Below are 16,015 nucleotides of genomic sequence, written 5' to 3'. Positions count from 1 at the left end.
ACATACTGTATAACACCGTACGAGAGTCAACAATGAGTAAAACACATACTGTATAGCACCGAACGAGAGTCAACAATGAGTAAAACACATACTGTATAGCACCGAACGAGAATCAACAATGAGTTAAACACATAATGTATAGCACCGAACGAGAGTCAACAATGAGTAAAACACATACTGTATAGCACCGTACGAGAGTCAACAATGAGTAAAACACATACTGTATAGCACCGTACGAGAGTCAACAATGAGTAAAACACATATTGTATAGCACCTTACGAGAGTCAACAATGAGTAAAACACATACTGTATAGCACCGAACGAGAGTCAACAATGAGTAAAACACATACTGTATAGCACCGTACGAGAGTCAACAATGAGTAAAACACATACTGTATAGCACCGTACAAGAGTAAACAAAGAGGAATTCAACAGCCTGATTTCTGCTAAAACAATTAAGAAGGATCATATATGAAAACCACTGAACTAGACTAATGAACCTCGAAAAGTACATACAAATTCTGGCTTGATTAAACATGTTTGTAAGCGTTCAATCCTTCCTCTAAGTGGGGCACATGGGGTGCAACTGACTATCCTTAATAAGAAGCAAGTATAAGCATTATTCTTGGATTTGTTAGTCATCACACACAGCTTTATTTTTAGAAGATGATGATAGTAGTAATGTGCTAGTAACCTAATACGATATATATTGGCTGAGAGCTTCGCTGTGAAACGAATTTGTCTCTTTTTTCGACTATCTTAAATGTAACATGCTGCATTAAGACTAGTGGCATAACAAAGTGACCAAGTCTTCAATGTCTGGAACCTACTTGTATCGATCTATACAAAAACAAATGCCAATAATAACAGCTTGTCAGCTTTTAATATGATTGCTTCATTTTTTTCAATCGTTCATCATCAATGCTATCGTCTGTTGTCCAGGCGAAACGTTTCATATTTTTTTTCTCGAAGCCTAGTTGATTTTATAAAGGAACTCTGAATAACGGAAATAACATTTGTGTGTACTATCTATACCATAAAATTTGGAGACCAAATTTTCTAGCAGGTTTGTCTCCGAGCCGACGATCGTCTGAAGTATTATATAATAATAAATAGTTAATGCATGTAATGTATTTTACAACTGCATATAGTTATTGCTTTAATTAGAGTAGTTTAATATATCAAACCTCAAATAAAGTTCAGTAGCTGGTTCCATACCGTCTACGTTTTGTAAGCAGGATGAAATGGTTTTGTATTCAATTTTTCTTGAATTTATGACAAGCAGGCCTAGTCACACCAGAGGCAAATTTAGGGGAGGGACCAGGGGCCGCTCCCTATCTGGGACAAATATGGTTGATTATATAGGGAATCACTGAAGCATGACAGGAGAGGGTCCCCTCTTAAATAGAGGGTCCCCTCTTAAATAGCGGGCAGTCGGTGGGTCCCCACTATACAGACCGTGCAAGGGCTGTATAGCCAGTCAAGGTCGTTAAAAGCGTCCATTTGTTGTTGTCCCCACTTATTAAAAATGCTGGATCCGCCACTGCAGAGGGGAGATAGGAGGGGTCCTGATCCCGAAATCCCGGGCTTAAAAACATGAAATCCCGAAATCTCGGAGTCCCGATAAAGGTCCTATCCCCCCTCACTGCAAACGACCAACTCACAAAACACAAACACTCTACTTAGTATCTCAACTTGCATCAAACTCGTACCAAACAAAAAAAAGAAATATAACTAACTCGATGAAGTGTGTGTTACCATTTTATTAGCTTTCTTCTTCTCTGAGTAAATTCCTCCTTTCTCAGAGCACACGTGTAATACAGAAACAAACTTGCACTGCGCACTACTAGTATGAAAAAAATACTAACTCGCATCTCTGAAGAAATATTTTAAATCAATAGAGAAAATCATTTATATATCGAAAACGAGCTTCATTTTTTTCTTCTAATTTTTGTTACTTTAATTATATATTAGCAATTATAACAGTCTTTTCAAAAGCTAGTAACATTGAAATAGAGCGGGAGCGAACATCCTTAAACAGGACCGGGAAATGTGATAAAACCAGATTATACAAAGTCATATTTCTTATCTATCATCAGTCATCCTTATATTGGACCACCTCATGCATCCTCTTAGGACAATCCGGTGATATCGCAAATGCCTTGAAATAATCTATATTAAGAAACATGTAAATCTGTTATATCCATGGTATGTTATAAAGGCAATATGAATGTGTCTGTAAAGAATAACACGGTCATCAAGAAAACCGGGCTTACATCCTTACCTGCAAGCAGCCAAGCATAACGAATGAACAATCGGACTTATTCGATTCAGTTGGTGTTACATTTCTGCTTCAATTAAGAGGTTTTTCTAATTAGTGTGATCGGAATATTAAGAATAAAAATGTTTATAAAATGGATCTTTTAAATATTTCTCACTGAAGGTAAGGTTTGTTTGGATTTAAAGATATATATATATATATGAATAAATGTTGTTTGTCTATACCAAATTAAAAACACGTAATTATTATGTTTTGGAAGTTCCTTGTGGGTCTATTTCTTTACTAATCCCTTGTTATAATATGTAAATACAGTATTTTCTTCTTATCTTTATTTTCTAAGCATTTGTTAATTTTAAATTTTAAATTTCTGTTTTGCGTACATAAAATAATAAGCTAAACGATGTTACGTCTATAGTTGTTTACATAATCATTAATAAATGTACAAATAGCGACAAATTTATGGACCTGCGGCCATCTTTTAATTAGATAGATACTAGTAGCTATTATTAGCTATTTATATACTTTGGTGAAGTGTAGTTTGATATTTGATCATTTTAGATTTTGGTGTAAGCATGTACTTTAAGTTTGTCGTATTTTCAGTAGAATAGGAACAGTTATATTTTGGTCTTTATTCAATCTTATTATAATTCATTTCGTATTAGCATAAAAAATATCAAACATTATTTTCAACATTTTAGAATCGTATACTGTATTCTAAACCCGAATAATTCTATCAATATTCCGCTACTCTACGATGGCTCTATAAACGCCAGTTGGTGAGCAAAACTCGGAGAGGACTGCATTCTTCGGATTATTATCTCATAAATAAGAGCACACTGGATACCTTTGTCGCATGCCAAACATAACAGAAATTATCATAAAAAAATGATTTTCCATTCAAATTTTTGCCAAGATGATTGTAATCGTGTCCATTCTATAAAATTGAAATGTTATGTTGGTTAATACAGTTAGTTTTTTGTTTTGTTTTTACTTTAATAGTAAACTATTTCTTTTAATAACAATCAAGGGCAAGAATTTTTCAATTGTTGAAATAATTTCTCCGTAACACACCATTTTGAAAAACAGGTGCTTGAAAGATAAAAAAAAAAAAAAAAGAAACTGGGGTACATCAACGTTTTGTTGATCCACATAATAATTCAGAAATCTCTTTATACTCCTGGCAGATTGATTTTTTTCAAACTCCTATAAAAAAAACTTTATATTCCTAAACCATGTATCTTCGCTTTATCAAATCATTCAGGTTATATAATTGTTTTTGCACAATATATACTATAAACCGAATATAGAAAATAAAATGATGGAAGTATTTATAGAGATATAAATGCATTAAAATTGAGAATGGAAATGGGGAATGTGTCAAAGAGACAACAACCCGCATTTAATCTATTTACATGGATTATATTTCGAAAATCTATATATATATAAAGCTATATTGCGCTGAATCAGCCGTTTTGTTCTATTTATATTTTAACTCGTATTTGAATAAGTTGTGTCAATCAATATTGACATGCTTTTATGCATGTCGAATTACAATAGGGTGATATGACTTATTCTTGTAGTTACATTGACACATATAATTATTGTACATGATTAAAGTGATTGAGTGCTAATTTTTCATGTCAATGTAGATGATGTATTCATGTTAGGGACAAGTTCATTGTTAACCCATTTTTTTCTGAGGAATTTGATCATATTTAAAAAAATTCCCTACATTGCCTACGTTCTAATTGAAATCTTATCAATTCTAATAGATTTCCAATTTTGAATGTCTTGCAGTTGACATAAATGTTTGTGATAGAAGAAATGCATATTAACCCTGGCCAATTTAGAGTGGATATGGTTAGCCATCTTTCCATCTTTTTTTCTTTTTTTCAAATAATGTTCCTAAGGCCAATTACACAAATATGCGTATTTCCTACTTCCCTACCTAACCTTATATTTTAAGCTTAGAAATGGCCTCCTTCGGATTTTTTTTTTGTCATTTTTCAATAAGCACTATTAGAGTAAGATTTTCTCTCCCATAGCTTATAGACTCCATGTAAAAAAAATGATAAATAAAAAAAACCCGACCTACCCTATTTTTATGCCCCGACTACAATAGTAGAAGGGCGTTATGTTTTCTGGTCTGTGCGTCCGTTCGTTCGTTCGTAAGTTCGTTCGTTCTTCCTCTGTCCCGCTTCAGGTTAAAGTTTTTGGTCAATATAGTTTTTGATGAAGTTGAAGTCCTATCAACTTGAAACTTAGTACACATGTTCCCTATGATATGATCTTTCTAATTTTAATTCCAAATTAGAGTTGTTACAAATTCACGGTCCACTGAACATAGAAAATGATAGTGCGAGTGGAGCATCCGTGTTCTGGGGACACATTCTTGTTTTCAAAGATGTAATAGGAAACACACATATTATTTTATTTGGCCTTAGAGTTATATATTTTTATTCTCATAAAGTCTAAGCATAACATCGTTACAGACACAACATAAACAATAACTATTTACAATATATACAAAACCAGCGAAGTAGGTTACAAAAGTCACTAGCCAGAAGGATAAACACAATTATTTATATTTTTATAACTGATCAAAGCTCCTTCGAGGCTGGTTTTCTTGTGCTCGCCATAAGTTGATAAACCTTAGGTGACTGATGGTAGTCTAGCAGGTGCAGCCATGTGAAATTTGTGAATAAAGGAGAGGCAATGATTGGTCCCCTTTAACCTTACCGCAAAATTTGCGTATGTGCAATTATTCTTTTATCAGTCTTCGATGATTTAATAAACTGAACCTATTCTTTGACAGTTGTATGTTGCTCATTTCTTCTTTTCATTACATTCAATCAAATTAATTTTAGAGCATTCAACTTACTACTTTTAAGTATAAGACTGCGGTTTCCCATGAGAAACCTCACAGTGGGTCAAAATGTGAAGAATCACGATGATGTGCTGCTTTCTATCTTTATAGTTGTACTGATATATACATTCGTTAAAAGTAAAATCACAAAAATACAGAATAAAGTTCAATACGGAAAGTCCATAATCAAATGGCAACACTAAAAGCTCTACACATTAAACGAATGGATAACAACTGTCATATTCCTGACTTGGTACAGGCATTTTCTTATGTAAAAAAAGGTTGGTTAAACCTTGGTTTATAGCAAGCATATTGTTTAAAATCCAGTAGCAAATATTTTACATGCTAAACTATATCAACAATACTAGATTGAAATGTATTCAATTCAATGCAAAGCTCTATTTACACTGGTGGTAAGCGGATGGTCGTAACTAAAGGTTACGACCATCCGGAGATGGGAGACAACTCTAGGCATAAGTTTTTCTTTTCCGATTTTCGTGCACTAAAAGGTTCATTTGAACCAAACCGCTTGTCTCGTACATACTATTCGACAGTCCGGTGATATTAAAACTAAATTTGATGCATTAAACATTCCAATTTTCGTAAAATAGTCATTTAAAAATTCAAGCATGATGGTCGTAACTAAAAAAACTAAATATTGAGGATGGTCGTAACTTAAATTTGTGATGGTCGTAACTCTGTTTTAAATAAGACCGAATAAGGCAAGTCAAGAGTTTGAAACGTGTCTTTTATTATATGCATACTAGTATTTTATATGATGTGCTTCTGAAGATTTTTTTTAATTTTTTTACATACAATGTAAAATAAAGCAATTTCAATGCGTCACGGTAACACTTATCAATTCAGAAATTTTAAAAGTTTTCAAATATTAGTTTTGGGGAATTTAGATTAAAGTTCGATTTAAAATTCCAAATTTTCAAATGTCTTGAACCGAACCAATCAAGAGTTCTAAACGTGTCTTTGTTATATGAATATATCATTATATCATATTATATATTTGTGAAGTTGTTTTCACCAAATAATAAAAACTAGATGGAGAGAGGGATACCTGTAAAGAAGAAAATTAGAACGAATCGAACGAAACAATACAAAATGAAATGAACAGTCATATATTCTTAAAATATAATGTATAAAATTAATAAAGAGGCAAATAGTTGAATTAATGTAAGCGGTTAAATTCATTAACAATGTAAATTTCTCAAAAGTGGAGAATTCATTTTAAAACAAGAAACACAGCTCTGGTTATGATCATTCTTTGTTAGAAATAAAAAAGCACAAAATGTATCAAATACATGTAATTGTTTTAATTACAAAATAAATTAGTTTAAGAAACAAATTAACAAATTGGACATCACATGAAATAGCAGTATCCTAAAAAAAAAATCCGTTTGGAATTAGCATCTAATGAAAACATAAACTTTTTGAGGATGTACTTACTAGTTTTTTTTTTAAATCTTCAATTTAAGAATGATACATTTAGTCGAAAGAGCATTAATAAGGAGTCAAAATAAGCTTAACATATTGATAGGTTATGAAGGTCGTTATCGAGACTAGAGCATACCCGCGAATTCGCAGGTCCGTACCTGAGTTAAAGAACATACGCTTTATTTTTAGCCTGGATGCTTAGATGTCATATTGTTGTTTGATGAAATCAAGCTAATAATCAGGTGCACAGTAATGTCCAATGACGAAGTCCATGAGTAGCTTGTAGCCATTCAAACAATGTAAACATATAACTTACACATGTTTTTCAACCTGCATACCGGGATTTGTATGTAATTATTGCCGCAGTACATTTAGTTTGACCTAAGTTCTTGTAACATTATCCTGGCTACAAACAAGTATTTTATTTTACTCTTAAATTCAGTGCATGTAGCAGTGTAAAATATATATCAACAATATTCCTACTTTCGAGGTTAACACAATGTTCATTGCGACACCATGGATTCAGTTTTCATTCCGTACCAATACTTAGAACTAATATCAATACTATACAGCAATATATAATCGTTATGTAAAAAATAACGACAACACGTAATAAAATCCTGGGTTGAGTTCAATATCGTAGCGGCTACGTACATGTAGCTGCTATCAATATCTATGTAACAACTAGTCTATAGCTGTATGTTCAATGGTCAAGATCTACGTAGCACTACGTAGCAGCTACGATATTGAACTCAACCCTGACTCAGAAGTGCATTTGTGGATTCTATTTCCTCATGAACGACCAAAAGACGAATATTTGAAGGCCAATAGTTTATAAGACAATATCAATTTAAAGTCAAGGAGTAAACAAAGACTCAAAGACTCTAAGACATAAGAGCTGCAATAAATGATTTAAAGATGATTGTTCAGACTGTACGTTTAATAATTTCATCTGCCGACATGATTGCAGATAAAAAAAAAGTCGTAAATAAAAAATACTATAAACAAATATAAGGGAAAACACGTGCATTTAATAATTTAATGCCTTAACGTACAGTAAAAATATATATCATTTCTCAACCCTAACATACTTTTTGGCTTAATGCGAGTTGATTAAATTGATGCACTAAATAAATTTGTAAAATCAAAGTTACAAAGGGGTACTGAAAAATTCATTATACCAGAAATGAGTATTTTAGATGTAAATATGTATTTAAAAAAAACTTGACAAGTCGAAACCAACTGGTTTAGATGATGTCGGACCAAATATTTTGAGTATGTGCAGCAATATCATTTTACCAGCTTTGACATATATCTAAGCATCAAATATGGTAAATTTCCAAGTATTTTTAAAACTGCAAGATTATGCCCAATTTTTAAAAGTGGCGATGCCTGTAATCCTGATAATTATAGACCAATAGCAGTTTTGCCTTGTCTATCTAAAATCATGGAACGACATATAGCTAATAGTTTGTATATATTTTTAAATAGTAATGACCTTCTTAATACTACACAGTCAGGTTTCAGAACTAAAGATTCGTATACTACTGCACATACTAAATTAGTAGATGAATGGTTAGCAAAAAAAGATAATGGAGAGATAAATGGAGTTATATTTTTAGATTTAAAGAAAGCTTTTGATCTGGTTAATCATATAATTTTATTGAAAAAACTTGAATATTATAATGTTTCTAATAGTACACTAGACTGGTTTAAGTCGAACTTGTTTGAACGAAGCCAACAAGTTAAGGTCAATAACGTCATGTCTAATACTAAATGCAGAAAAACTGGTGTACCACAAGGTTCTTTCCTGGGCCCTATGTTATTTATTTTATATATCAATGATTTACCACTTAATATAGAACATTCATTAATAGATTTATATGCAGACGATTCTACATTACATTGTAAAGGTAATGATGTAATTCAGTTAGCTTCTAACCTTCAAAATGATATTCATGTAATTGAAAACTGGTGCTCGCAAAATTGTTTGAAATTAAATGCCAAAAAGTGTAAATCAATGATTATTGGTTCAAAACAAAGGCTTTGTTTAACTGGAAACAGTTTAGATATCAATATTTCAAATGAACAAATAGAAAATGTAGATTGTGAAAAACTACTTGGTTTATATATTGACAAAAACTTAAATTGGAGTTTGCAAAAAGATAAAATGTCAATTACTATATCAAATAGAATCAACTTCTAACAAAAGATAAGAAAATATTTACCTATGCATATACGTATTATCTATTTTAATGCTTATATTCTGCCATTATTTGATTATTGTTGCAATATTTGGGGAAGTTGTTGGGAAAGTGGAATAGATAAACTTAATAAATTATTAAAGAAATCTGCTAGGGTTATAGTAGAAGCTGACATAATGACATCATCCAGTTTATTGTTTAATAGTTTACACTGGTTAAATGTGGAAAAACGAATTCAATACCAAAAGGCAATACTTGTATTTAAATCAATTAATGGTATTTAGAAGAAAATTTTCATTTTGCTGATAATCAAAACTATAACTTACGTTCAGCTGATAAAAAAACTATTAAATCTTCCAAGACCAAAAATATTTTTTTTAAAGAAAACATTTACATATTCAGGTTCTCAAATATGGAACAGTTTACCAAATGAAATCAAAATGAGTGATACACTTGTATCTTTTAAAACAAAATGTTACATTTTTCATCAATTGTGCAAATTAATATGCCTTTAATTTCATTATAATTGTATATTGTGTATAATATAACTTTATAATACTGTGTGTACTTATATCTATGTTATTATTATTTTGAGGACTCTCAGGAAGGTTAGTTTTAACTAACGGTATCATCCTCTTGAAATAAAGATTATTTATTTATTTATTTATTTGTATTTATTAGTTTTCACTGTTGCTCCTAAAAGATGAGCGTTTGAAATCCATCAGAAATGTGTATGTTTAATAATTCTCTAGCTTGATTTCTGCATATCAATACCAGAGTAACAAATAGTATTGTTTGTAGCAAATCATATATTACATCTGAGTCTATTACCTTAACAATTAAAATACATTAATACAAGTTTGTCTAAATACTCGAGTTACGGTCATATTTCAAAGTTACGACCATCTTGTGTCGTTACGACCATCATCCAAAATACTATAGTTGAAGTTACGACCATCACACATTTAAAGTTACGACCATCATGCTTGAATTTTTGAATGACTATTTTACGAAAATTGGAATGGTTTAATGCATCAAATTTGGTTTTAATATCACCGGACTGCCGAATAGTATGTACGAGACAAGCGGTTTGGTTCAAATGAACCTTTTAGTGCACGAATATCGGAAAAGAAAAACTTATCCCTAGAGTTGTCTCCCATCTCCGGATGGTCGTAACTTTTAGTTACGACCATCCGCTTACCACCAGTGTATTTATAGTCGGCATGTTACATAACAAATAAACATAAGCTCTCTGAGCTTTTATAACCGACATTTTATAACCGACATTCTGAGATGTGGTTTTAATCAAGGAAAAGGGGAGTAATGGTTTTACTAACACTGGCAATAAATAATGGCGGTTTGCATTGGATGAATATAAAAAAGAAGATGTGGTATGATTGCCAATGAGACAACCGTCCACAAGAGACCAAAATGACTCAGAAATTAACAACTATAGGTCACCGTACGGCCTTCAACAATGAGCAAAGCCCATACCGCATAGTCAGCTATAAAAGGCCCCGAAATGACAATGTAAAACAATTCAAACGAGAAACCTTTTTAGTGGATGGATAATCTGTTAGCCAATTCCCGCGTAAAGTGTGTAACCTTTTAGTTTTTCAAATCATTTGATAATATTTAATTTGTTGTTAAGCTGAATACTTTTGATACCAGAAGTTATATTTCGCTACAAACTTCTTAAAACACCGATATATCACTTTCAACTGTTCATGCTTTGTGTGGGCAAACGCCAATTTTGTCCGATATAGAACTAGTCTACGGTTGTCAAAGGGAAGTTATTTTATTTTAAAGAGTGTAATAACAGAATCAAATCATTAATTGGCAACTTGACAATTGCGAACCTGTCCAAATAGTTCTTGACAGGGTTCTTTAACTTGCAAATGGTGTGTCATTATTCCTACGAAGGTCCTAAATATGATCAGATCGAATGTGGATGCAAAATTATAAATATCGCGCAGATAAACAGACGCCTCTCGCCGCCCATATTTTATATGAAGGCCCTATTGGCTGATGGATTCTGTACGTGCTAATAGTTATGCTAGTACAAATGTATGTTTATAACCAAGCTACCCATCAGGTTAAACGCATGGATCATTTGAAATTAACTCCTGTATATCATTCTGTATATATTTTCGTAAATCAGTCACTTGAAAGCAAAACTATAGAGGATATATAAAACACAATTGATTACATGGATAATAAATTTACTTAACTAATGGATAATAAACTAAATTGTATCTTTTTGTTTGAATATTGAAACTGTCAAAAACATGATAATCTAATTAAATATTTGATAACCACATATAAGTTGACAATCAAAACTACACAATTATTATGACGTATCGCTAACCATGCACAAAAGTATCATAATCAGTCTTGTTTGTTCGTTGTTTGGTTCTTGTAGGTAATTATTTAATATGTTGACCTTAGAATCTGTCATAAGAATTTTTTAACATTGTACCGATGAAAACAATACCACCACATTTCTCATAAATAAGTACATTGTTGTTTTACTAGAAAGCTCATTTAATTATGGGATATAGGTAAGATTGTAAGGATTATTGCATGCTCTTTGCTGTATACGTGAGTAAATCTACCATAAGTGTTTTAGACCAGGGAGAAGGTTTGGTAACGTTTAATCCCGCTGCACCTGTCCTAAGCCAGGAATCTGATGTTCAGTTATTGTCGGTTTTTTTATGTGGTTCATAAGTGTTTCTCGTTTTTTTTTATATAAATTAGACCGTTGGTTTTCTTGTTTGAATTGTTTTACACTAGTAAATTATGGGTCCGTTATAGTTTGCTGAAAGGTGTGAGCAAATGCTCTCATTTGCACTCATACCACATCTTCTTATATCTACATATGATTTACTTTTTCTTTCCATTGTTATAAACTGTCAAATTGGCATTATATAGAAAAAATACTGTTGGCAGACGAAACAAAAATGTGTGTGTCAGTATGCAATTAGGAATTTCGTGTTCTTAAGGCAGCAACCGTTTGATTTTCTGGGGGGGGGGGGGGTATGGGTTTTTTTTGGAAAAAAAATGTTTGTTTCCAGTTTTTGGAAAAAAATATATATGTTTTTGATTCTGAGAAAAAAAAATGTTTGTTTCACCCTCAGCTGCCACTATATGTAATGCTAAAATTGAAAGAAAAAATTGTTTTCGACTTGTCGCGAAAAAATAGATTTATACAAATGTACTATGTCCAGTACGTTTAAACGGTCATTAATCAGAATTGTTAAATGTCAACAGTGGTCACAAACAAGGATGTCCACTAACACCTATGCTATATAATCACTATATATAAAAAATGACCTAGTTTCATTAATAGTTATCCCATTCGGACTTGGTGTGTCAGTGTAAGATCACCCTCTGGCCGGCACGAAAAATATCCGCAGCACATAGCCTGTCCCATGTAGCTTTAACCACAGTATATTCCTATTTATGGTATCATAGGCCTTTTTAAATCTGATCAATAAAGGCACCAAAAGTAGATATTTAAAGCTTTTTCTGACATCAATTATGTTTGTGAGTGAAAAAGATTGTCAATAGCGCTTCAAATTTTATGGAAATCACTATGATTGTCTGCTAAAAAATAATTTCCCCTACCCGTTGCGCTAGCCGTCCGTTGAAATAATTAGATAAACCTTATACTTAACACAGGCTTAACAATACATATGTAAGACAAGGAGTCATGCGAATCTACCATGCTTGCTTTTACGTATGATATTGGGAATAAGTGTGTTCCATAGATCTGGTGCCTGTCTTAGGATTAGGACGTGTCCTAAGACCAACTTAGGACACATCTTAGTCCTAAGTGTGTTTATCAAACATGTCGCAACTTAGGAAAATCCTAGGAATTGTCCTTACTTTAGGATACCAATTTAGGTGACTTAAGATGGTCTTAGGATGGTCCTAACTTTAGGATATATTCGAATTTCGTCTTTTGATCATTTTCACGCTCATTATTATTTTAGCAATAGTACAAATAGTTGAAATTCTCCGTATCTATATAAAAAATGCACGAGATTTGCCTTTGAACTGTTAAAAAATGAAACTGTGACACTTCGAATTCAACTCACTCAAAAACGTGTTATGATTTTTCGCTAGTGTACAATTAGTTTGTTAAATTTTTATATAATACATAGTTATTATTTTTTTCTCATGTTTTGTTTCATAAAGTTTAAATGTACAGTTATTACACCAAAATTATTTATTACCTTTAATTTCAAACTAATAATTAGTTTCTAATTAATCATATTTAAAGAAACAAAATTATTGATAAAATTTGATATCATATTTTATTTTTTTTCATATTTAATCTGTATTTTCTTTTCCGCCAACACTTAGGACATCGGTAAGGACGTCTTAGCTAAGATATTCCTAAGATAGCTTCGATGTGCATGCTGAGACGTGTCGTAAGTCAGTCCTAACTTTATCCTAAATTCTGTCCTAAGAAATTCCTAGGACCGATCTTAGGACAGTTTCGATAAACAAGCCCCTGTTGTCATTTAGAACCTATAGCAGAAACCTATCATTGGTATTCACCAAACGTAATTTGTTCTGTCAATATAAGTTATCAAAACTACAAAGTATACCCAGTATCTTCGCTTACATGTTATAAGCTTTAAACCTTTCTTTCTTATTTTTACTTAAGGAAGCTGGCTTGTCATGTTTTGAATTTTTTTGTCAGATTTTCGGTATCCTCTAGTTTTATCGATTTGAATGCCTTGAAAATTTTTGCCCGGTGACCCCATTTTTCTTTTTGTAAATCTTTTAAATGTATAATGATAAGCCATCTGTAAAAGTCTTATAAAATTTCAATTACATTTTAACAGTTTTTTAGAACTTTAACTTGTCATTGATAAATCTATGAAAAGTCAAGAGAGAATATTTTCCCGCCAAAAATTCAATGGTTAATATCTCGAAAACAAGCACGGTGACCTATATATTTTTTTTGCTCTTTGGATTCTTTTATTAATTCCCTATCAATATAAACTAGTGTTTTGAAAAGTTAATTACTTTGAAACTGAGAAGCGAACTCCCTTAAAGTTATGACTAAAATTGATAAAAAGTGAAGGCATTTAGAATTGATAAACGTTAATACAAAAATAGCTGAAGCAGCAGTTATTAAATGCACGATCTTGTACAATGTCCATAATAAATGTGTTATATCATAATTATGCATTTGGCAACTCATAGTCGTTGTATGAAAATTATGAATGGCTAAAGACAAAATTTTAACATAACGAATATGTACAAATTTCTCTGCAGACAAAATGTAGGAAACATGTTTAATTTTTTCAAACTGCAATTTGCAAATTGATAAAGCAGAATTTTTTTTCTTATAATTAAAAGAAAAAAAATATTAAATACAATGTATATCAATTTTTATATGGCGTTCAAACAGTTTAGCAAAAAAAAGCATCGAATAATAACAATAATACAATTAAGTAATAAGTAATAAAATGAAATAATGAACTAAAAACATACACAAGAGGACTAAACAAGCACAGACACTTTTTTGGAGAAAAAAAAACCTTACACATTAAGATATATAGGAAATTCTTTTTTTGTACAAGTAAACAAGCCTTGCTTGTATGCATATATATATATACGGCTTGATATTCTGACAATCAGACAGGATGTATATTGAAAAAGATGGTAATGGTAAAAAAATAATCCTGTATTGGGGATGCATTTTTATAACATATCAGACGTACATGTGTATAGAAAACCAATGACTACCCATAATTCAAAGACTTAATCATACAGAACTTGAAAATGTGAACTACTGACACTAATATATGATAAGTTTTTGTTTTATTTAAATTTCACATAAATAATTCAAACATGCTGAATTGAATTATAATGTACTACACCATGTTTGCATCATAATATTTTGTTCTTATTCAATCTAGTACTTACTACCAGCAAAAAAAAAAGGATAGTTGAATGCCGCTATTCGATTCATTGACAATTTGGCTACAGGCGATCTTGAACTTTTGGAAAACTTTAGGAACTTTAGGATTTTTTAATGCTGTTTGACTTAGTATTTGAATCAGCTCAAACTTGTTGGTTTTTGTTTAATGCTGTTCAGTTTCGTACTTGATATGGCCTTCAACTGTTTTAATTCGTGTTTAATGTACACAAAACGCGCGTCTGGCGTATCAAAACTGGAGCCTTGTATATTTGATGAGTTTTTAAAATCTTTTCGTGCAGTGCTGATAACTGACTTTGTCTTGCCTCCTATAAACTTCTATTATTCCATTGGTTCAGAGCAAACACGTTGAAACCGCGTTTTATTAATACACGGTCAGTAGGCGTGTTTCCTTTTGAATACCCGATTTGTGGGCGTGGTTTACGGTGACTTCTCGGTTAGTTGTAGAGTTACGTTCCTCGAAAATCACACTAGTTGTTCCCAAATTATTAACATATCACAAATTTATACTAAAAAAGTTCTAATTGTTCATGCTTTTTTATGAAAACACGACTTAGAGACTGTAAGTAATTAAATTTCTGTTTAATTTTCTGTTAAAATTAGTCTTAATCTCTCCGAGATAATTTCTACTATAGACGGAGACTTTCATTCCATAATTGAAAGTTCAGTTTAATGTTTTGTTAAAATTGTGATACAATGTATCAAGGTTTTTTTTTATATTAAATTGTTATTGTTGGTATTTGTTTTTGTAAAAAAACAAACCAGTGAAAGTGGGTTCTTTATATTAAAGACTTGATCACTATAATAGCTCATAAGACACCAACTATTGTTTTTTAAAATGACTCATATATCATTGACAACTGAAATATATCTACCTCTTTTATGTCTGGTTTACGATTTTTTTTTGGGGGGGGGGGGGGGTATCTGTTGTTGTTGTTGAGTTTTTAACTCGGCTTCGCTGCCGTTGACGTATACCATTTTGAATAGAAATCGTGTTCTATGGCTTAGGAATAAGTCTTACTTTCATAACACTCTGTGATAAAATCCTTTATAGGCTAAGGGACTTATTTTCCCTTTAAACATTTGAACTGCACATATAATAATTACTATATATATTCAATCAATTTCAATTTGTGTGCAGTGTATTCTATCCAATAGTTTGATAAATGTCAAATATGAAAATATGGTATATGATTGCAAATGAAACAATTATTTTACAAAGTTCAAATCAAGTGGATGTAAGCAATTATAGGCAAACG

At 31.6% G+C, this 16,015-nt stretch overlaps 1 protein-coding gene across 3 annotated transcripts in view; it reads left to right on the top strand.

Moving 5' to 3' along the window:
• LOC134692661 (uncharacterized) overlaps positions 1–16,015 on the top strand; it is a 41,878-nt gene that overhangs the window by 7,127 nt on the left and 18,736 nt on the right. Inside the window, exon 1 of one of the 3 annotated variants that reach the window (XM_063553129.1) lies at positions 2,316–2,443. The exons of 1 other annotated variant lie outside the window; for it this stretch is intronic. Coding sequence is in view for 1 of the 2 variants with exons in the window: in XM_063553128.1 (XP_063409198.1) it covers positions 11,348–11,358 (11 nt within the window). In the remaining variant the exon portion in view is untranslated. Of the gene's footprint in view, positions 1–2,315; positions 2,444–11,292; positions 11,359–16,015 lie in introns of those variants that run through there. One more of the 3 variants, XM_063553128.1, reaches the window with a different exon arrangement.

This window comes from Mytilus trossulus, chromosome 12, assembly GCF_036588685.1.
Source record: "Mytilus trossulus isolate FHL-02 chromosome 12, PNRI_Mtr1.1.1.hap1, whole genome shotgun sequence".
In the NCBI taxonomy this organism is placed as follows: Eukaryota; Metazoa; Mollusca; class Bivalvia; order Mytilida; family Mytilidae; genus Mytilus; species Mytilus trossulus.
Note: the sequence above shows the minus strand (reverse complement) of the source record. Positions and strands in the feature narration are given on the sequence as shown.